General features: G+C 41.1%; 3 protein-coding genes across 7 annotated transcripts in view; 2 read left to right on the top strand and 1 right to left on the bottom strand.

Annotated features, from left to right (window-relative positions):
* The first annotated feature begins 1,222 nt into the window (after positions 1-1,222).
* Positions 1,223-6,084, top strand: LOC123504900 (interferon regulatory factor 2-like). Its single transcript, XM_045255806.1, has 5 exons — positions 1,223-1,359; positions 2,717-2,960; positions 3,246-3,368; positions 4,541-4,802; positions 4,886-6,084. Exons 2-5 carry the CDS (start codon positions 2,726-2,728, stop codon positions 5,265-5,267), a joined length of 1,002 nt encoding a protein of 333 aa, XP_045111741.1. The 5' UTR covers positions 1,223-1,359; positions 2,717-2,725; the 3' UTR covers positions 5,268-6,084.
* A 4,127-nt stretch (positions 6,085-10,211) lies between these two features.
* Positions 10,212-18,461, bottom strand: LOC123504783 (thiopurine S-methyltransferase-like). 5 transcript variants are annotated; one of them, XM_045255602.1, is made up of 7 exons: positions 18,337-18,461; positions 14,139-14,310; positions 13,860-13,981; positions 13,129-13,255; positions 12,652-12,779; positions 11,663-11,793; positions 10,212-11,294 (listed from the first exon to the last, which is right to left on the bottom strand). In XM_045255602.1, the coding sequence occupies exons 2-7, from the start codon at positions 14,283-14,285 to the stop codon at positions 11,188-11,190; spliced, it is 762 nt and encodes a 253-aa protein (XP_045111537.1). In that variant the 5' UTR covers positions 14,286-14,310; positions 18,337-18,461; the 3' UTR covers positions 10,212-11,187. The 5 variants fall into 5 exon arrangements, with proteins under 5 accessions (XP_045111537.1, XP_045111540.1, XP_045111538.1 ...); XM_045255605.1 differs by having other exon boundaries at positions 18,380-18,445; XM_045255603.1 differs by having other exon boundaries at positions 18,342-18,433.
* The window catches only part of LOC123504782 (N6-adenosine-methyltransferase non-catalytic subunit-like), a 7,244-nt gene continuing 2,447 nt past the window's right edge, over positions 18,422-23,218 (top strand). The window contains exons 1-7 of the mRNA XM_045255600.1: positions 18,422-18,557; positions 21,006-21,087; positions 21,257-21,424; positions 21,689-21,832; positions 22,124-22,318; positions 22,424-22,609; positions 22,823-22,995. Coding sequence (XP_045111535.1) covers positions 21,016-21,087; positions 21,257-21,424; positions 21,689-21,832; positions 22,124-22,318; positions 22,424-22,609; positions 22,823-22,995 — 938 coding nt within the window. The 5' untranslated portion in view covers positions 18,422-18,557; positions 21,006-21,015. The remainder of the gene's footprint in view (positions 18,558-21,005; positions 21,088-21,256; positions 21,425-21,688; positions 21,833-22,123; positions 22,319-22,423; positions 22,610-22,822; positions 22,996-23,218) is intronic.

Here is a 23,218-nt window from a genome sequence, read left to right as displayed (position 1 = left end):
GAGAGAGAGAGAGAGAGAGAGAGAGAGAGAGAGAGAGAGAGAGAGAGAGAGAGAGAGAGAGAGAGAGAGAGAGAGAGAGAGAGAGAGAGAGAGAGAGAGAGAGAGAGAGAGAGAGAGAGAGAGAGAGAGAGAGAGAGAGAGAGAGAGAGAGAGAGAGAGAAAATTACAGCCGCCAAACGACCACCACCACCACAACAACAACAACAACAACAACAACAACAACAACAATAACAACAACTAGAAACAAAGCGCAGATAGCGTGGTCAATCAACACTTGAGTCACAACCACTTGACACTTAATCAACACACACACACACACACACACACACACACACACACGGCCCGGTAGCTCAGTGGTTAGAGCGCTGGCTTCACAAGCCAGAGGACCGGAGTTCGATTACCCGGCCGGGTGGAGATATTTGGGTGTGTCTCCTTTCACGTGCAGCCCCTGTTCACCTAGCAGTGAGTAGGTACGGGATGTAAATCGAGGAGTTGTGACCTTGTTGTCCCGGTGTGTGGTGTGTGCCTGGTCTCAGGCCTATCCGAAGATCGGAAATAATGAGCTCTGAGCTCGCTCCGTTGGGTAACGTCTGGCTGTCTCGTCAGACTGCAGCAGATCAAACAGTGAATTACACACACACACACACACACACACACACACACACACGCATACAGAAAAGAGAGAGAGAGAGAGAGAGAGAGGCCTTTCTAGAAAATACGGGTAAATATACAGATAGGTAAATAAATAGATTCATTCAACGGATACCTTTTTTTTTTCAGAATTCATGCGAACCTAGACAGACAGACAGAAGTGAATCTCAAAAGTAAAAAAATAAATAAATAACAATAATGATAATAATAATGATAATAATAATAATTAATAATAATAATAATAATAAGTAAACAATTAAACAAATCACACAGCAAGTTACTTCTTTCAAAATATAAACACTTGACACCTTCACAACATTATATTTTGAGCATCACATCTACGGGCATTCACCACCACCATTACCACCACGCCTACTTCCACTACTACTACTACTACTACCACTGCTATTATCACCATTATCACTACATTCATCATCACATCGTATATCCGATCTATGACTCGTGGCATTTCCTCTAAACCGGCATTCATTCTTTTTCTCTCCGTGACGTCGCGGTGATAAGATAGATACGGCCCAACTACTATATATACCACCACCAGGAGCACAAACAAGGATTTCATAACTCGCCCTCTTTCCTCATACACAACCAAGTGCCGTGATCGCTGCCTCTCATCGCTTCGCCAATCACCTCATCGCTTGTTCTTCAGTATACCAGCCACCACTTCATCGCTAACTCCTCAGTGCCTTAGTAAGTGTAGAAATGTATAGTCTGTAAGTGGTTTTGGTCCTTGGAGAAAAGTTTTGTGCTGAAAGGTGCTTCCGTTATGAGAGTGAGCCACTTCGTCACGTATAGACGTGTAGTCTTGTGTTTTTCCAATAGCGAAGTCCTTGGAAAAAAGTGTTACATCGAATAGTATCTCAAAATATGGGGGTGTCACAATCACTTCTTTCATTCCATACATGTTTCTCTTTTTCCTTGATGTAGGAGGGACAGCTGGCCAAGGGCAAAAAAAGATATGGAAAAAAAATTATATAGAGGAAACACATCCCACTCCGAAGAAAGTCGATGTTAGGAGTATTATAAAAGCACTGACATCTTATTCCTGGTGTCTTGTTTCTTCTCTATCAAAGTAAATAGAAATTCGTAATAATGGCAAGGAGAACAAGATAATTTTGCGGAGTAAACCAGTGAAAGGAGATGAAAAGTTGAAAACTACAGTGTGCAGGATTAGGATGAGTGTACAGTAGAGATGTATCAAAATCCTGCAACAATACATATAGCTTTTAACATCCAAATCTACATTTGTATCCGAAGTTTTAATAAACTAACAACCCGATTCCGCATTTGTGTTGAAAAAAATATCTGCATCCCCACAACACACAAGGAGGATGTGGAAGATGTATTTCATACATTACAAACCGCAAAGTATACAGCTATCAGATCTGGAGAAAATTAATTAATACATGCATGTTTACTTAACTATCTACTAAAATTACACCTTTTATTCATTTCCTTTCAAATTGACACATCCTATAGTATTGTGTCAAGAGTTTTGCTAAAAGACAGGTTGAAGAAAACAATTTTATATGATCAGATATTCGCATCCGCTTTTTGATTAAAACGCACCCTCTTCCGTATCCGCAAACTATACACACAACATCCGAAAGCACATCCACATCGCATATCTCTGAATTCTGCCATCTGATACATCTCTAGTATAAAGAGAGTCAAGGGTAACGAGTGAAGCCTTTTGAACTCTAGGACTATATTGTTACTTCCATCCAAACTAGATTTCCTTTTTTTTGTACATCTTCCTTTAACTCCTAACGGTATTTTTTTTTTTTTTTCGCAAATGTTGTTCAGTTCGACCACGAGCAAAGGAAAGGCAGAACATAATACAACAAAATTCAGAAAAGTAAATGTGAAAACAGTAACAGTATGTAACAGTTCTTGGCTAGGTAAATTAAGGTCATCAGAATCACGAAAACATCCTTGAAAATCCTACCTTTTCTGTCCGGGAATGTTAGGAGTTGTGGAGGAAAGACGCGGAGACTTTTCAGAATACAGTCACAAATCTTAACACAGGTTCCTCCTCCCTCTACAGACGGTCGGGATGTCTCCTTCAGCCGTGACCGCCGACACCCCTATGGATCTGTCCACCAAAACGCGGCGTAAATTACGACTAGAAGAGTTTCTAAGGCAAAACCTGGACCAGGCGCCTGCCACCCGCGTGATCCAGTGGGTGAACCGCGACAAGGGAGTGTTCAGGATCCTGTGGACTCACCAGAGCTCTGGAGCCTTCACCCAGCAAGACGCAGCACTTTTCCGCTACTGGGCCCTTGCGAGAGGTGGGTACCATTTTAGTAACTGTCAGCCTGTTGACTGTTATTTGTACAAGTGATGCCCAGTATGTAGAACCCTTGAACGTATCACATCACCAGAAAACTGTAGGATTCAATTTATCTTTTTTGCATATGAATTGAGATTAATCCTTTTTTTTTTTTTGTCTAATCTTCGTCAGTCTACTAATCTAAAATTATGTTAACTAAACAACAAAATACTTGTTTTTCCACATTCCTCCATGCTAAACAGTGTCTCCCTTTTAAAATATATGCTTGCTTTCTGTTCATCAGGGAAACCCGCCACCCAGTCCTCAGTGGAGCTCAAGCAGAGTCTGAGGATGGCGCTCAACAAATCCCCGTCAGTAGATCGCCTATCAATCGCCAACGACGAGTACCGCTACTTCAGATTTACAGGTGAGTGTCTGGAGTAGGACATCATGCAGGTCGGGATGGAGCTACACATATTTAAAGTAAGAGAAATTTATCATACCAAGCAAACAGGTTCCTCAACCCTAAAAACTTGACTCCTATTTTGCCTTCCATTACGCTTGTTTACGATGTGTACTGAGAGTGATCATGCAAAAGATGGCATACCTAACTTGGCAGTTCCATAGTATCTACACCCCAGTGTTTCTTTCGCCTCCCAATCACATTCATAATCCTGTTACTATTCGACGAAGCCTTCCAAAGGTTGCTTCCCCTATTCACGCAATTATAAAGAATACATCAAGATGGTGGTCATATTTTAAGCTCAAAACAGATTCACAACACATGTGAACACAAGTCACTAGGTAATCAATGATCGGTGGGCAGAACACCTTTTTTTTTTAGCAGCCTCACTTGTGCAGCTCAGTCACGTTGTGTCGGGATTTTGTGACCCTTAGATCTAAAGTATTATCGGTAATCTTGCGGTGGTTTCCTTTCCTTCCGCGATGTATGGCAGGTTACCTTGACGCATCTGTTGTGAATAACATTTTGTCTTTACGCGGTTTAGGCAAATGTTCGATAAAAAATAACTAATTAGATATGATAAAGAACTGTTTTCAAATCCGTATCTTCGCAATACATAAGCCTCGTCACATGTTGTAATGACGTTCAATGCGAGATGCAGTGATATCAGCATTGGGATCCTACCCTCTACCTCCACCCCTTGCTCCTCCAGCCTCCCCCTACTCCCCTCGCACGTGCAACCTCCGTGCTTCCCTCCTGCATGGCAAAGGTTACATTCATTAAAATAGTCATACCAGTATTTTCTGTGTTGATAACATAATACGCTGAGGATATGAAAGTTCAAAATTTTAATGTATATGAGAGACTCAGTGACAAGCACGCCTCTTTTATGCAAATGTAATCATGAAATTTCAACTTTCACACTCATGTCAAATCTTCTCTGTTCACACATGCTACGCGTGATACCCTGCGAACTGCTTCACACGGCAACCACTAGACATGCTATCGTAACGTGCAGCACCACGATGAATGCAGTCACTGAAAACGATAAATATATCACAATTAGAACACAGTTTGTGACACACATGATAAACTTGAAAGTACACACCCATACATATTGTTTTCTCTCTTTTAAGACTGGGAAAACCGCAAAAAGAATTCTGGGGTGAAGAATATGCGGGGCCAGCAGGAAAACACACGGAAAAGATCCCCGCCACCGGGACACCCGCCGCCCCTCGTTCCTATCACCAAAAAGACCTCATCCAGCTCACCGCTCTGGTCCTCCACTGACCATCTTGCTCTCATGGGGCGGGAGAAGTCCTTCATTCCCTACAATGAAGAGGTCCTGAGAAAACTACTAGGCGCGTACCCGAGGCCATCGCAACTGGGGAGCAGCAGGCGGACGCGCTAAGGGCACACAGCCACCTGACGGAACAAAGCCTATTAACACATATGTCGTCCCAACACCACGCGCACATGAGCCAGCTGATGGATGACAACACGCAAGAATTCAGCCTCGCGCCTGGTCCTTACATGGACCAGGCCACGCTGGACTGCAGGACAAGAGAGAAGGCACTACGAGAACCTGTGAGTAGCAGCTACATACTACCGGATCACATTAAGTACCTGCCCAACCCACACTCCCCCCAGGCGTACTCCGAGCCCCTCCACGCCGTCCCGAGCTACAAGGAGTCCCTTACCAGGCAGGACATGGAAGGCCCTCTCAGTCTGTACGGTGATAATCCTTTCTACTCAAAGTCCTTCCATCATTATGACTACAGATCTGCAGTTCCTACCTCCACCACCCACTTGTTCCGTGTTCCCGAGGCCCTCGACTCCAGGCTCCTCGCAACTCAGTACTAAGGCGTGGCAGGGCCGATAGACTGGCTATACTACAAAGCCTCGCAGGAGACTATGAGGTCACCTGTAGGACATCTCAAACCAACGAAGAGACTTAAAGCTTAACTTTTCAAGATGTTGACAGTGTCATACGTGTTAGTATCTAACCATAGAACACCCTGTGTACCAATCTAACTAAACACAATACTTAACAAGTTACTATGCACCTGGGAATAGCATGAGGAGAATTCATATCAGCACGTGATAAGTGTTTTTCCACTACTGAATCTCCGTCCCCCTGCGCCAAGGCTCACTACGCTATCTTCTGTCAACAAGTATCTAGTTCTGGGCAGATATTCTTCCCGCTAGATATAGACATAACCAGGAATGGACGTCGCCTTCTCTCCCACGCTATCAACACTTAAGTGACGACGCCAAGTCTGTATACCTGCTAATAATATTGTTAGATAACCACATAACTTACGGAAAGACTTCTAGTTCGTTTTTTTTTTTTTTTTCTAAGTGACGATATTCAATTATATGAATGAATGCGAATGCTCATTTTGTGGAGAACGTACGTGTGATATGAAAGGAAGACGAACGTATATAGAAAATTAGAAAGACGTACGTATATAGATTAAACCTAGATTAGGGTTAAATTATTACACAACTTGTATAACAGTGAACCAGACTGTGATTAAGGAGTGATCGTATGTTGATTGACTGGATGTGTTATATTGTACTGTATTGCATATTATTGTAGTGTATTGTATCGCCGCGTATGTTGTTGCTTCTCGTGACATGCCGGGGTGACGAAATAAAAACAAAAGCTTCGGTGAAACTGATTCCTTTTATAATGACTCCATTGTGTGTTGCTGAATCCAAAACAACGCACTCCGCATCACCACCGCAGTGTGTTCCAAAGATGCTTGCTTTATATATATATATATATATATATATATATATATATATATATATATATATATATATATATATATATATATATATATATATATATATATATATATATATATATATATATATATATATATATATATATATATATATATATATATATATATATATGACGTAAATTATATGCATATTTTGCAGAATAAGACAAGTAAGCGTTACATTGTATTTTTATTAAGTTTCCTTCTTTAGGGAGTGGGAATGGTTGCCCTAAAAAAAAATAATTATGTTGAAGGTATTCACTCTATCTGAATGAGATCACCGGTGTCATATTGCCATAGATGCTACAAGTTAGATACATTGATAAGTGAATAGATGAAAAAGATAAAGAAAGAATATAAAATAGATCAAATAAACAGGTAAGTGAATGAAAAATAAAAAATTATAGATAAATAAATAAACAAATAAACGATTAAATTAGTAAATAAATAAAACAAATGAAAGGACAAATGATGAACGAATAAATTACTAAAAACAATATAAGCATATATGAATAGATGAAATAAAAGAGAAAAACACGAAAGGAAAACAATGTAGAAAAATACCATATCACTGAAAAAAGAAGTACGAAAATGCGAACAAAAACTTAATAAAAACACTAAACCCACAATAAACCACGAAGGAAAACAATAAAACAAATAACAAAGAAGAATTCCTGAAGTCATGGGAGAGTGAAGGGCAAGAAGACAAACCAAGAAACGGAAAACCAACAAGAAATACGGAACCTCCTCGAAAACACTTACTGTTGGGCTGCGCTGCGTGGGACGTGTCGGGTTGTAGAGAGGACAACTGGCCAGCGAGGAAGTGATGAGACGAGGAGCAACGAGAGCAGGCACTAGGACGATAAAAGTAAGATAAAAATGCAAGAAAAAATAGGAGAAAATATAAAATGTCTCCTCAGCATAAACAATAACGTAGTGTTGTGGAGGAGGAAGAAAGAGAGTTACAACAAGAATGGGAACCAAGAGAGTAAAAGAAAATAAAACAAATGAAGCAGGAACAGAAGCTAGAAGGATAGAATAAAAGTAAGGAATGAATTAATTAATTGATAAGTGAAGCGGGGACCGGAACAAACATTAAAAGGGTAAATGTGAAGGATATATAAATAGATAATAATTAAACATATTACATATTCAATTATCTAAAATGAATCATAAAATAATGCATGAAAATAAGAAAACAACAAATACATGAATAAGAAAGCAAATGAATAGACAAATAACTAAACAACTTACCAACAAAGAAAATAAACAAGCAACTCAATCATAGTGGAGCCACGCGCGCTTTGGTGGTCTTGGGGTCCCCAAGCACATGGGTTCGAATCCTGGCCACGGTCCGAGTGTAGGATGGGTTTCCTTACTCGGGGTAATGGTTCCCTTAAAGGAGGTATCACACGGGCACTTTTTCCTGCGGTATCCCGTCATGCTACACCATTTTCGGCGAGATGTCGCAGAAGAAGGGAGATTTCGCTGGATCTGGTGTCCGGAGAAACTAAAGAAAACTCTCGCGGATTTCTTGCTATTAGGAGAAAGTGGTTGAAAGTCTGTAGTGAACATACTGTATTAAATATAATACTGTAGTATATTATCATTTAATTGGTTTTAGGTATCACTACTTAATTATGAAAATTTTATCCTTTCATCTTATATATTACATATACCGAATTTAACTGTTGAATATGACCATGGAACACTGATTTGATTACGTGGTTTATTTACATTCTGCTTTCACCTACCACGGCAGTACCGCTTTGAGGTTCGAATCAAACCAACAGATCATAGGCTGCTGCATTATCATCCATTATGACTACACGTCTTGTACATGGGGAAGACAGATGGAACACACACTGACTTGGTTTTGGACCAGCCACCTCTGTGGAACACCTCGCATCCTAACTGTACTTCCTCATCTTCTAGAGACAGCAACTTGCTATACTGGCTGCTTTCATCTCTTCTAGCTAACCATTTCGTGCCCACATCCTCCTCCTCTGCTCATTCTTCTTCTTGCAAAGCAAATACACAGACTCCCATTGCAAAAATAGCTCGGTTAATGGCATCCATGCTTAGTGATTTTGCTTCTTCTGCTGTGCTTGTTTTGTTGCCCCGCTGCTACGCGTGGCGTTGTTGTTGTCTTTCCTGAGGAGCCGTGAGCTATTATTTCCCGCGATGTCTCGTCGAACATGCCGTCACATGACGCGATTTCGCAGGAAAAGAGTGACCGTGTGATACGGGCTTAACGGGTGGGATTTCACATAAGAAGTACCCAAAATACCTCCTCTAGCCCGTAATTCTGTGAAAATCTCAGTTAAAAAAAAATAAAATAAAAAAATAATAATAATAGACAACTCATCTCAGCATGCCATGCAAAGTCTGCTAACTGCTGCCTAACAATTTCCTACGGACTTTACAATTAGGGACACTTCAAAATTTAAATAAAATCTGACCTAACACTGCCTACTCCAGCCTGAACCTGAATAAGCATGTCATAAGTTTTGTATCAACCCTCACATGGACTGGTTTTTTTCTTATAGAGCTTTTCAAACACTTATTATTTAGTCTTTCAGTATTCTGTAGACGGGAAAAGCCAGAGTATAGAGGGAAAGGAAGACATTTGGCTAGGCACAGGCATTATACAGTAACCAGGGCGGAGTCCGTTGTTATTGGTGGTGCTTTCAAACACGGAGAGAGCGCCAGGCAGCGACGATGGCAGTGGTGGTGGCCTGGTGCAAGGATGCTTATTATAAAAGGAAAATTTTACCTCAATTGGGGAGTGGAGCTTATCTCTGCTGGTATGCATGACAATTAGCATGACAAGACTGGAGAGGGCAGCACCGTCAACTCTCACTAAACAGCTCGAAGCATGTAAACAAAACCCACTGGACCACAACAATTCCTCCACTGCTCTGCCCGCGCTTCTACTCCCGCCAGACCCTCACACTCAGCTGTTCTTCATACATGTCATCACTAACATAATATGTTAACCTCTTATCGCCGAAATTGACATCCCTTCACTCCGCTGATCTACAGTTATACACCTTTTGCGAACACCAGACACTCACCAACCAGGATGTAAAGAATCGGCAACATCACAACACTAAACTCACCAAAAGACAACGCTGTATCCCAATCCATCTACTCTGTATGCTCCGCCTCTTTGTGAGGTCATAGTGAAAGCAGAGACAATGTGCGAAATACGACAACTTACTAGTGTGAACGGGTCTTAAAACACGATCATCAGTAGTTGCCATGAATGAAGGATGAGAGTTTTTGCCAGAAATGTAGGTGGGAAATTTGTTTTATCATGTGTCGATGAACACTTGGAGCTACATAGCATACTTTGCACTGTATATTGCTGTTAGCACAGTTCTAGGAGGGCTTGGTCAGTCATGGTAAAACAAGATACACATTCGCACCACACAAGATACTCCGCGACTCTGGCTGCAGACTAGGCGGCGTCACTTAGGTTCAGTGTTTCGAGGCTGTTCGGTACTTGAGCGACAAACAAGTCTACTTAAGATAGAAGGATTTGTTGAATACGGGAATACACTCATGTGATCCGTATTTTCGAAATTGCCAAAAGATTTATCTCACACACACACACACACACACACACACACACACACACAGGAGACGACCGTAGTGAATTACACACACACACACACACACACACACACACACACACACACACACACACCAGGAGACGACCGTAGTGAATTACACACACACACACACACACACACACAGCATAGGGTGGTAACCAACCTATCACAACTAACTTAACCTACCCAACCTAACCTAACCTAACCTACTCTCATCTAACTGGCAAGGATAAGAAATTAATACAAAGTCGTTACCATATTGATTTCCGTAAAGTTTGGTGATGCACTGAAAATATCGAGGCAGTACCCACTGCAGACAGAAATCCTCCTCAGACTAACTCAAATATTTCAGACTGAGCCACAATTCTCCCTCCTCGGGATTAAATAATACGCTATGATTGGCTAAATGAATTATGTATTTTCTTAATTGGTCAGCGACTGCATTCCCAAACAAAAAAAACATTACCATAACCAGCTTACCTAACCGTACCTGGTCTGACCTAATGTGACGTAACCTAACTTGACCTCACCTGACTTTATCTTCATTTTTCTTCTCTTCTTCCCTTCCTCGTCTTTTCTCTCTTTTCATCATCTTCTCTTCTCCATCTCTTCTCTTAACTACAGCAGAACTAGCTTCATCATAAACTGACACACCTCTTCTTTTTCAGAGGTGAGCAGCAGCAGCAGCAGTATGGCGGAGCAGAGGCCAGTAGGTGAGATAGTGGTGGCAGAAGGCAGTGTCGTAGTCAAATTTGTCACCTAGGAGGACCAGTGAGTTTGGCGAAATCATTTTGTTTGCAACTGTCGTGCGTGTGTGAAGTGTGTCCATGCTCTCAATAGCACTTGAGGGGAGTTCGCACGCTGCAGTGCCCACGGTGGTGCCAAGGTGTGGCTGCTCATTGATAGTCACAAGCGCTGCAGGTAAGATATCTGTCCTTCCTTCTAATACTTGAAGATAGTACATTAGTCAATGAATGCTATAAACCCTTTATCCTTTAAATGGCAAGCTAATATAAACACAAATGCAATGGAATACTAAATAACAGGAGATAAAGATATACTTAAGAAACTGAAAACAATTATCAAAGACATATGAAATAAAGCTCATAACAGAGTATGACAAACGTACATTCCACATACGTATACTACATACATAAACACTAAGATATAATACTACATGCACTACATAATGAGTAACTATACATTCATAGATGCAATACAATTATATGCACGTTTATCAAGTCAATCACTGAGGGTCGCTGCATCACGTTGTAGTACATCAACTTTTATCATGGAGTCCTGTGCTAACTACCAGGTCCAGGGCTCTGTGATTCCCAAGGAATCACAACCCAGGCCCCACAACACCAAGACCAGCTACAGGCCCTGATCAGACAGCAGAAAGAAGCTGTTGAAGAAGGTGTCCACTTCCCACTCAGCAGCGATATCCTTTGTGGCCAAGACTCGCATCTTTAGGGACACTCCTGCATGAGAGGCGTGATGATGAAGAGAGAATAGGGAGAAAATAAACGAATATAGGATGAGGAGATGATTAGTTTTCCATTGTATCTCTCTCTCTCTCTCTCTCTCTCTCTCTCTCTCTCTCTCTCTCTCTCTCTCTCTCTCTCTCTCTCTCTCTCTCTCTCTCTCTCTCTCTCACACACACACACACACACACACACACACACACACACACACACACACACACACACACACACTCGATCCAATTGCCTACAACTACCTATTAATCTATTTATCTCCATCTAACAACTTATATTATCTTCATGGCCGACACTGCAGGCATCACCGCCACCACTCACTCAGAACCTCCTCCTCCCTCACTCCCACTTACCAAACTCCAGCTTGATGCTCCTGAAGGAGATGGAGTGAGGCAGACCCTGCGCCTGGGGAGGTCCGTCGTGACACACCTCCAAGAAATACCTAAAGTTCTCCCCCAAGGCATCTCTCACCACGTCCACGTACCTGGAGGACACATGTCTAAGTAATAATGGCACACGCAATGATATCACAGGTAAAACAGATAAAAAATGGCATAATAATATAATGTCCATAACTTTGAAACGTAGTCTATCAAAGTATCAAACTTGCCCTAATTCCTTTATCAATAGTATGTATCTCAATAAACCTATTGTGCCTTATTTTTGTTTTACCTATTGTTTCACTTTTGTAATTTTTACCGTGCCATTATTACCGCTCACAGTCGGAGACAGAGAAGGAGAAAGAAAGAATAGCAGGAGGATAAGACGATGAAGCATGTGATGCTGAAATGTGTGAAGTATGTCAGAGACAAGAATGGGATGATGCAAGTGGTGTTGAGGAAATTGGGGAGTGTCAGAGTGGAGAAGACAGGACGGGAATGAATGGTGTTGCTGCTGGGACTGTGTGGAGAAACGAATGAAAGGATGATTGAAGCTGTGAAGGAGTTCCTGGAAAGAATGTGACGTGTGAAATATGGTGATTGTCTTCTTTCTGCTTGCCATTTTATTTTTCCCCTTACAGGAGTTTCTGCGACTCAAAGGCCAGAGTTAGGAGTAATTATTTTGAGTCTCCTGTAGCATCAAGATCAAGATCAAGATCATATTGTCCACCTACATTAAGGTCATTTGTGCCTCCATACATAAGATAAATACATGAATTTTAAATATAACTATTTTCACCATAATCTATTTTGTTATAGGGGATTCTGACCAAGGACAAGGAAAAGTAAGAATAAAAGAGCCCACTGAATACCAGTCGGTAAGCCAAAAGGATTACCAGTCTAACATAGAACAGACATTTCAAGTAAGCGCATTACGTAATATCAAATACTGAAAGTCTCACTTCTGTCTGTCGGAGGGTTTGATGGCAGTGTAGGCGCCCCAGTCAAAGCCAGCGTCGAAATGACCGAGTGATCCCCTCGGGACCAGCGTGACATCACACACGAACACCTGCAGCCGCTCATCGTGACTCTGGGAAGGGAAAGCAACATGGGAGTGCGGATAAAAATATAAGTGAATTGTGGACAGAAAGAGAGAGAGAGAGAGAGAGAGAGAGAGAGAGAGAGAGAGAGAGAGAGAGAGAGAGAGGGGGGAGGGGAGAGAGGTAGAGAGAGAGAAGTGGAGAAATTAATGCATGGACGAATGAATGGAAGAAAAATCTCATACTGAACACAATCTCACGGACAATTCTCCCTTCACAATCAAGATAATGGTAAACCACTTTTACAATAAAAAAAAAACACATATTTCGTTCTTAATCAAGGAGACACCATACTTGCAAGCTGGCACTCTTAGGTGCTACGAAAATAAACACATATACCTTGTACACTTTTCCGAAGGGCACGTCCTCTACAGTGTGTCGCAGGTCGGTGTGCAGCTCAAAAAACTCCTTCACAGGTTTCTCCGCTCCCTCCACGCCCACCACTGTGTTGCCGCGGTCATACAGCCTGCGTGGAGTAGAATCAAAGACTCAGGTATTTACTCTGGACTCTTAGTCAAGGCCACAGAGTTTTAGACTGATTCTCCTGACAGGATTTTTTCTTATTATTATTTTTCATTGATGATGCAGATTCTCGAAAACAGAATGACCTCCTCTACTGAAGGCTAGAGTAAAATAGTCGAGATGAGCTACTATAAACTATTTAAAAATGCGAACCTGAGTAAGTGAAAGTTGGTGAGAGGAAGAAGCGCCAGGCTGTTGAGAATGTTGATGTCTCATGAAAACAGCTAGAAGGCATACTAATGTTAGGGAATGACATTGTGATGCAAGGGAAGGTATCGAGTCTTGCCCTACCACACGTTAATTATCTGCAAGGCTCAGAGAAAACTGCCTTTCATTAAGGTAACTCAGTATCATTATCAGATTCACATATTATGGAAGACGATGCAGGCTAAAGAAAAGATGGAAGGACTGATTAGATGATTTGAGAGAAAGAAAAGTTTGAGTGGAAAGGGAGATAAAAACAACGCCTTATAGAAAAGAAGAGTGAGGAACAGCGGCCCATATTAACGCGAGAAAGGTTGCAGAATAAGATCAGATTCACTACTGACCAGCGCATGTCGGGAGACTTGCCGCAGAGAGGCACCAACACCCTGGCAGGCTCCGAGGGCAGCAGCTCGTTGATGTACGTTACCAGCGCATCAGAAGGTTGACCAGTGTTTTTGGTGTGAGGCTGCATGGTGGAGGAAAAACTCTTGTGTATTTTGTGTATTTTTATCTTACGCGTTGAGCTATCTTTCACTTACAAAGATTAAAAAATAATAAATAAATACTCCGTTCATCGATATACAGCAAACACTAGATCTTCGATGTCTATGTGCGTGTCTCACCAGTTTTTCGTAAATCTGTATCCAGTCGTCTAGAGAAAATTCCTCCTTCTGCATCAGAGAATCTTCCAAATCCTGCAATTCCGTGACTTTTTCTCTCCCCTTTGAGTGGTCACACTGCACGTGTCCTGCATCCTGGTGGTCAGCCATAGCGATTGATACTGTTCACTGAGGTCTGCGAAGATTGAAAACCAGCCATTAGGCATTATATTATGAGGGTTTTTTTTTTCAGTTCTACCATAATTCTGCCAAATTACATGTCACTCATATTGACAGGTAGAGTTCAAGCCGAAGAATTTATTAATTTTTAGGAATAGGGATAATAAAGTGTGTGTGTGTGTGTGTGTGTGTGTGTGTGTGTGTGTGTGTGTGTGTGTGTTGATCTGCTGCAGTCTCTGACGAGACAACCAAACGTTACCCTACGGAGCGAGCTCAGAGCTCATTATTTCCGATCTTTGGATAGGCCTGAGACCAGGCACACACCACACACCGGGACAACAAGGTCACAACTCCTCGATTTACATCCCGTACCTACTCACTGCTAGGTGAACAGGGGTTACACGTGAAAGGAGACACACCCAAATATCTCCACCCGGCCAGGGAATCGAACCCCGGTCCTCTGGCTTGTGTGTGTGTGTGTGTGTGTGTGTGTGTGTGTGTGTGTGTGTGTGTGTGTGTGTGTGTGTGTGTGTTAAATCAAGTGCAATCTGTTAATTGTTCAGTTTTCAATACTTTTCATCGTCACTATCTTTACTACCACCTCTGTGCACGAGAGAGAGAGAGAGAGAGAGAGAGAGAGTGATGGCCACGTCAACTCTTATAATTTCTCATTCTTGACTTATCTCTCTATTTTATCGCCTTTCATATTTTCTCTATTTTCTCAAAATAACTGGTTCGGAGAGAAGTAATGATTTGACAGCAAGCAATTTGTGTGGCAGGAGAACATGTGAAGCATACAATTTATAAGTCAATGGTACGGGAACGTGAGCAACTGACAATAAAAAGAAATATAGTTTCACGTGCAGGCGAAGAGCAGCGGTTACCAGTAGGCGTGGCGGTGTTTATTAGGTTGAATTAAGAAGCAACTACGTACCGTTTCATATTTTCTTTTTTTTTCAATCCGGTGTAGTATATCGGAACGTAAAAGAAATGTTTTATAGAAATATACATTGTAGTTTCTCAAGACGAAGACAAGAGAGAGAGAGAGAGAGAGAGAGAGAGAGAGAGAGTGTGTGTGTGTGTGTGTGTGTGTGTGTGTGTGTGTGTGTGTGTGTGTGTGTGTGTGTGTTCCACATACATCGCTGATCTTCGTCTATATGCACAGGCTGAATAAAGAAAAAAAAAAAGGTAAGATGACGAAATGAAAAAATAGATAAAATAAAAACTATTTGTTCACCCTTCATTGATACGGACAGAATAATTACAGTTATTTATTTACAGCGAAGACGACCGCTTATTTTCTTCCCACAGCAGATAAACTGAAAAGCAGCAACATTGCACCACCCCAAAACCAACCTACTGTTCTCCTTCCCTTTAAGCACCAAGCCACTGCGATTACTGAACAGTGAACACAGAAGGGACGCCAAGTTTGACCTTCCCATGACAACCTACCCTACCTGTGGACAGACAGACTTGAAGCAGGGCACGAGTCTTCCCAGAGCCACGGAAACGATGGGAGGTGATGCTTTTATCGTCCATCTATTTGTTTATCTAATTATTTATTTATATATTTATTTGTTTGTTTGTTTGAATAGATGTTTTTTTCCTGCCTCTTTTTTCAACTTGTAGAACCTTTATTTATTTTTTTAACTAAATATATGGCTCTCTCTCTCTCTCTCTCTCTCTCTCTCTCTCTCATAACTTGCAGAATCTTGGCTAAACTATCATTGGAACCATAGAGAAAAAAAAGTTGAAAACCCCGCTAACTTTCATTAAAACTTGTAACTAAAAGAGAGAAAGCAGGACACGGAAATGTTATAGAATGTGTGTGTGTGTGTGTGTGTGTGTGTGTGTGTGTGTGTGTGTGTGTGTGTGTGTCAGACCGTCATGTCACATCACTACCATGCCAGAGATCCAAGCCACTAAAAAACCTCCGTGGGGAAGACATATTGATAGAAGGAAAGAGAAGGAGGAGAGTACGAAAAGGATGACATGGAAAATGGCAATGGAGTGGGATAAGGGGGATAAAAAGGACAAGAGAGGGGGACCAGAGAGGAAGGAAACTATTGGTATGGAATGTAGGCTTGATCAACAAAATTTCCTCTTTCTCGATAGAGATAGATAGCCCCAGTAGGACAAGGTGTCGCTGATTTACGTGACTGGGTGACGACGGTGGAGCAATGGAACCTTAAGAAACAATACATACACAGACTCTCCTGATAGATAGATAGATAGTCAACACAAAATGCGGGATCATTCTGTGACAGGACTGTGACAGGAAATGTAATAAATAAATAACAACTACCGTCGTACGTAGGCGCATCACTGGAATGAAGAGGTGAAAGACAGACGCGAGAAGCAATAGAGCCGCATCAGCAAGGTTGATAATCCCGCAGCCGAGTGGGTTAATTCGTGGACCGAGAAGGATAGACTTCAATAATTGATAACACCTTCAGATTGTTGGCCAACATCAGTGGCATTACTTACACTTAATCAACACAGAGTACAGTACAGAATTAGTGAAGATAATGGTTACACTTTCACCACACATGCAGAAGTGGTGTCTTGTTTGCACTGTCACCAACTCGCCGCTCTTTCTCTTCCTCTTCCCCCTCTTATGCTTCCGCGACGTTCTCAGAAAATGCAATGTCATGTTTCTTATCGATCACAGTTCCTGATGCGTGTTGGTGGAGGAATGTCACATTTAGATGTTCAACAAGGAAAGGAAGGACAAAAAAGAAAAGAAAAAATATATGTGCATGGTCTGTGAAGCGTAAAGTTACGTAAATGATACTTTGTTGACATGTTCGAGCTAGGTTGTGTAGTGCATGTTATCAAATTTCATGTCAACGTAAACCTTTTAGAAACGTATCAGTTTTTTCTTTTCTTCTGGGTTGTCCTCGTATTCGATTTTTCTTCTTTCTCCTCTTATCGATACTACTATTATGATCCATATCACACTTAAATTTAAGTAGTCTCAATAATTTTACTACAATAACTTTTATTCGCATGCATCATCTAATCTTTCTTCCTTCATTATAATATATACCTATTCTGTCGATTATTCCCGATCAATTGACCAATTAACTTACCTAAATAAATTTCATCTCAATTACACGCAATTATAGATGGCACGGATCGGCTGACCCACGTGAGACGTAGACTACAGGCACAATGCAGCTTACAACTGCTGAAGTATACTGAGTGAAATACACGGCAACAGTCATGCCATGAAGGCACCAAAACTGAGGTTCCAGAGCTCGCAACAAGACCACAGTTGTACGATAATTTGCTACCGCGTATTGCTCTGCACCTGCATCATTACCACCAGTTAGCCTGATTGAACGTAACGATACTGTATAGCATTGTTGTTTTTAATCAGGCGGTCAATACTTTGAGTAAAAAACGAAACAGGGTTGGCAAGTTTCCTGCGTAATAGGCACTATATATGGTAATTTGGATTAAAGAAATGTGGCTCAAAACTGCTGAATATTAAAGATAATTGTGATTGGAAGTGGTAATTATAGCTTTAAATAGAAAATACAGAAATAACCCGGCCAGTATGTAACGCATGCAAAAGTATAATCAAAGATCGAAAGAAACCTGTTCATGATACCTACGTGGTGGATGTTTACACACACCAAAAGTCAATATCAACAAAATGACCTCGAGGTAAAGTTTATTCTAAGTGCTGCACAACATTATAGTGGTTAGGTTGAGGGAGCTTTAGCAAACCAAATATCCATGCACGTAGAAACTATTAAACATATTTAGGATCTTACGCAGAGAGAGAGAGAGAGAGAGAGAGAGAGAGAGAGAGTGTGTGTGTGTGTGTGTGTGTGTGTGTGTGTGTGTAATTCACCACGGTCGTCTGATGGTTACCCAGCAGTGTGTGTGTGTGTGTGTGTGTGTGTGTGTGTGTGTGTGTGTGTGTCAGTCATGATAAAGTATACGTGCAATCTAAATAATTACCTATATACATAAGAATGACTAAAAAGGCTCACTCTCTTGAAATATAGCTTTGAAATACCCAGTACTATACCGTACAAATCTCCGCTGTACAATTTTCGCACTAGCATATATACTTTCGAGGCAAGAAGAGTAGGTACCACAACAACTCTTGGTGGCTTCTGTGTGTGTGTGTGTGTGTGTGTGTGCAAGCCGCTGCTCTCCACCACCAGCTGGCTGTAGTGTAAACAAATAAGTTGTCAAGTCTCGCTATCGAACTGGAGCGTTGACGACAGATGACTTCAGTAAATTAAGGTAAAACACGTGCATGCTGCATTACTTATTACCATCTCCCAGCCTCTAGTTATGTCATGAGTCTCCTAGCAACCATTATTAGATATACAGGGACGGATTAATGGTACAGGGACTGGGTGGGGAGAGGAAGGGGGGTGAGTGGCTTCTTGGTTGACACCGTTCAAATAAATTAAGTATAGATTAAGGCAGACAGTACAACCATAATGCCCTAATTTCCAGTTAAGATACAATGTATGATATTCTGTATCTTTTTATTATTAATTTTCATGGGTGATTCTGCTCTGCAGGCGAACGAATGACATACTCAATAATGTTTTCCGACCGGTACAGTTTACGCTAAAAAAAAAATTATCCAGGAAACCAATGCAAATGTATGTATGATTAAGTATCATTACATGGATGATACTCATGGAGGTAAAAGTCAAGAATAGGACCTCCTTTCTAATCATTAAAGCAAGCATGCAAGATGATAAAGTACTTACTATACAACATGTCTGTGATGTTTTTAATGTGGGGACTGCTTTTGTAAGGCTGTAGTAATTGAAAGAATATTTAGGTACCTGCAGAATCTAAGTCCACAATGATTTGGTTGGTTGTTACAGTTTCGTACAATAAACTAGATGATTTGTTCTTACTATTTACAACATATTCAGTAAGTACCTACCTGCCGCAAATTAATAATAACGCTGCAATAGGTCCGGGAATATGCGGTGTTCGGCGAGTTTTCGGTAAAACTACAGAATCACTGCTCCCCCCCCCTTTCCTCTCCTCCCCAACAAGCTTGGGAGACTGTGAGGAATCGGGGGTTTTTTTGGGGGGGAGCCAAAAGAGGCGAGATATGGCGATCCAAAAAATCTAAGGACAAAAACGTAACCTAACCGGGGGGCTGTGCCCCTCCCCGAATCCCCCCTACAACACTAACATAAACCTAACCTAGCCGGAGGGGCGCGGCCCCCCCAGACTCCCCTACAACATTAACCTAACCCTAACATAAACCTAACCTAATGTGACCTAACTTAACCGGGGGTGCTGCGCCCCCCCAGACCCCCGCTCCAACACTAACTTAACCCTAACATAAACCTAACCTACCGTATCCTTGCTTTGAGGCAGTTTCCCTCCCCCCACACCGGTTCTCTTATAGCTCCACACAATATGCCCTACCTCTACCAATACCCCTCCTCACAATACCTTAACGAAAGGATGAAGGTCCTGGCTGGTCCTCTTCATTGTACACTGACTTGCATCGCAGGAGCGATGATTTCCCAGTTATCAAATTCGCAACCTTTACAACTAGTGTCACTGGCTAAACTGCTCACACAGATGTCTGTGCACCTGTCTGCCCAGCTGTGCCCCGCCTACGAATACATATAGCAAATTCCCATTGGCGCAGCTTGTGCTGTTAAGAGATGGTGGCACGTCATTGGACAAAAGAACTGTAGACACAATAAGAATCCTATTCACCAGTTACCCACAAACCCCAGCTAGAAACAAATGCAAGTCAGTGTACTGCTCATTTCCGAGTGTGATGGAGCTCCGTGGCTCGCCGCAGCTTGCTGGACTTATAGAAAACTCGCCAAACAAACCACATTTGAAGGCTTGTGTACGACACACTAAGGCCAAGCACTCACTAAAACTCTCACTGATGGTAAACATGTTACATATACTGCACTGTGCTGTATGTATTATACAGATCAGCATGGAGCAGTGATTCTAGAGAAGAACCGAGTTTTCTGTAAGTCCAGCAAGCTGCGGCGAGCCACGCTCCAGCCAGTGATTTCTAATATGGCAGCAGACAGGTGTATGGATTGTGACCTTGGGTTATTTGCATTTGTTTTGAAATATAGTTAGGTTTGTTAAGGTTAGGTTAGGGTAGGGTAGGCTAGGTTAGGTTAGGTTAGTAAATTTTCCTATTTTTTTTCCTTAAAAAACGGCTTTTTTTGTTCAAAATTTTTTTTCAGATTGCCATATTTCGCTTCTTTTGGCTCCCCCCCCTAAAACTCCCAATTCCCCAGTCCCCCAAGCTTGCTGGAGCAGGTGGGGGGGGGATGAAGGAAAAGGAGGAGGTTCTATTCTTGACTTACTCTCATGGATATCATACCTTCCCCATCAAAATGTATATTTGCACCTATAAGCCATCTAAGAGGCCAAGACTAGGTTAGGAAGTTGACTTATGTTTAGTTGAATTAAATAATTTAGTTTTACTAATGAGGTATTCAATAGACGCTAGCAACACTGATTATGAGTTAATCTGTACATTTGGTCAACATAAGATACAAGTATGAAGCTCTAATGTCATGTAGAAGGTTCAGTGACTTCTCCAGAAAGAGATATGGTTGAACTAGTTTTAAGCAATAGGCCTCAGAATTCTGTCTTTGTGTTTAATCAGCTTATCCATTGAAGTGCATTGTCCATTGTATCAGGTATGTAGTGCATAATGTTTTATTTCAGATCAGTCATCATGAGTGGGGACGAGGTGATGAGGGACATGCGGGAGCGGTCCAAGTTGCGGCGACAGCTTTTGGCACAGCAGGTCAGAAGGATGCAGACTTTTTAAAAGATAATTTGTATTTTTGTAAACAGTGATGATGTGAATTTTATATTTCATTATACTTTTATTTGTGTTACTGTTTGTTAGCTTTTACAGAGTTCCTCATATTCATTACAGTAAAACATGAATGACATCTATTTTACTGGTTTAGCTTGGTGTGGCTAGTGCTGACAAACTGGGTCAGGCTTTGGGTAACATTGGGAAGCTGCAGGAGGATCAGGAGCGTATCAAGAGGCTCAAGAGGTCCCAGCAGCAGGATGAGCTGGAGGGAGAGGAAGCTGCTAACATGGTCTACACAGATTCCTCAACTTTTCTTAAGGTACGAAGTGGACCACTGTGTCCATTAGCTATATGAATGTTTTACTTTATTTATCCTGGTTTTTATTTCTGTGTTAAGGGCTCTGGCCAAGAGCAACAAAAGGTTAAAGGTGCCAACCCCTAGAGTAAAGTTTATTTTTCAAAAGAAGGCACACAGGAAAACTTAACAATTCTCTATAGTGACTTCTATCAGACTTTTCATTGACATGAATCATTATTTTTTTCCTTTATGGCTAAAGATGTTAGATTTGTTTCTCCTGAACAGGGTACACAGTCAGCAAACCCACATAATGACTACTGCCAGCATTTTGTGGACACTGGTCAGCGGCCACAAAATTTCATCAGGGATGTTGGCCTTGCTGATAGATTTGAAGAGTATCCAAAGCTCCGGGAACTTATTAAGCTTAAGGTATGGTAGCTTTATCAAAGTAATGAATTGTTTGAATTATGATTATATGCAAGGGTTGTGATAAATGTTTTTACTTCTGTAACAGGAAGTATTTTCATTGATAGTCATATTTTGTCATCACTTATGTGCATAGGTTTGTTTATTAAATAACTTTTAAATTTTTTAACTCGTTACTTATTGTGCATGTGTATTATTCCATATAGTAATATGATTGTTTTTCACTTTTTCTTTCCAACATTTCCTTAATTATGTATTAGAAGTCACTCATATACCTAAGTTTTGTCTTTACAGGATGATTTGATAGCAGCAACAGCCACTCCTCCTATGTACCTTCAGACAGACTTGCAAACCTTTGACCTCCATGAACTGCCCACCAAATTTGATGTAATCCTGGTGGAGCCACCACTGGAAGAATACCAGCACACAGGTGTCACCAATGTGCAGTTTTGGGATTGGCAGAAGATTATGGACTTAGATATTGCTCAGGTCAGAATGATTGCTAACCTTATCATACGTTGATTTGTTTCTCCAATGACATTTACTTTATGTATCGAGATGAATTCATCAAACATGCTGCTACTTCCCTTTCAGGTAGCTGCACCTCGTAGCTTTATTTTCTTATGGTGTGGGTCCTCAGAGGGCCTTGACCTGGGGCGACAGTGCCTCCGTAAGTGGGGCTTCCGGCGCTGTGAGGATATCTGTTGGATCCGTACTAATATTAACAACCCTGGACACCTCAAGAATCTTGAACCGAAAGCCGTCTTCCAGAGAACCAAGGTACTTTAAAGAGTCATATCTGCTTTTTTGTTCAATTGTCATTAGTAGAATCTTTCATTTGTCAGAGTACAAGACTAAGATCTCATTTAATAGGTTAATATGACATAATTAATGTAGACAGTTCTTGATTTTAGTTTAGATATTGGTCTTAAATATATAAGCTAATTGAGATAAAGGACACCCAATCAATATTAATTCTTTATTTTTCATTAGGAACATTGCCTAATGGGAATAAAAGGCACAGTGAGAAGGTCAACAGATGGAGATTTCATCCATGCCAATGTTGATATAGACCTTATCATTTCTGAAGAGGCTGAGTATGGCTCACTAGAGAAACCAGTTGAGATATTTCACATCATTGAACACTTTTGCCTTGGGCGTCGAAGGTGAGATTGTTGTACAGTTGAAAACTTAAATAAAATTGCTGAATTTCTTAATTGTCTTTATGTGGATGTTATTAGTGTAAGTTGCATGTTTTTACTTATTCATGAAACTGCAATATGTATTGTAGTGCTTTGCATATTTTTCTAATTATTTTCTTTTAATTAATTTTTTTTTTCTTTTTTTTTCAATAATATAATATTTTGATCTGTTTACCTCATGGAAGCT

This window comes from Portunus trituberculatus, chromosome 17, assembly GCF_017591435.1.
Source record: "Portunus trituberculatus isolate SZX2019 chromosome 17, ASM1759143v1, whole genome shotgun sequence".
NCBI classification, from domain to species: domain Eukaryota; kingdom Metazoa; phylum Arthropoda; class Malacostraca; order Decapoda; family Portunidae; genus Portunus; species Portunus trituberculatus.
Note: the sequence above shows the minus strand (reverse complement) of the source record. Positions and strands in the feature narration are given on the sequence as shown.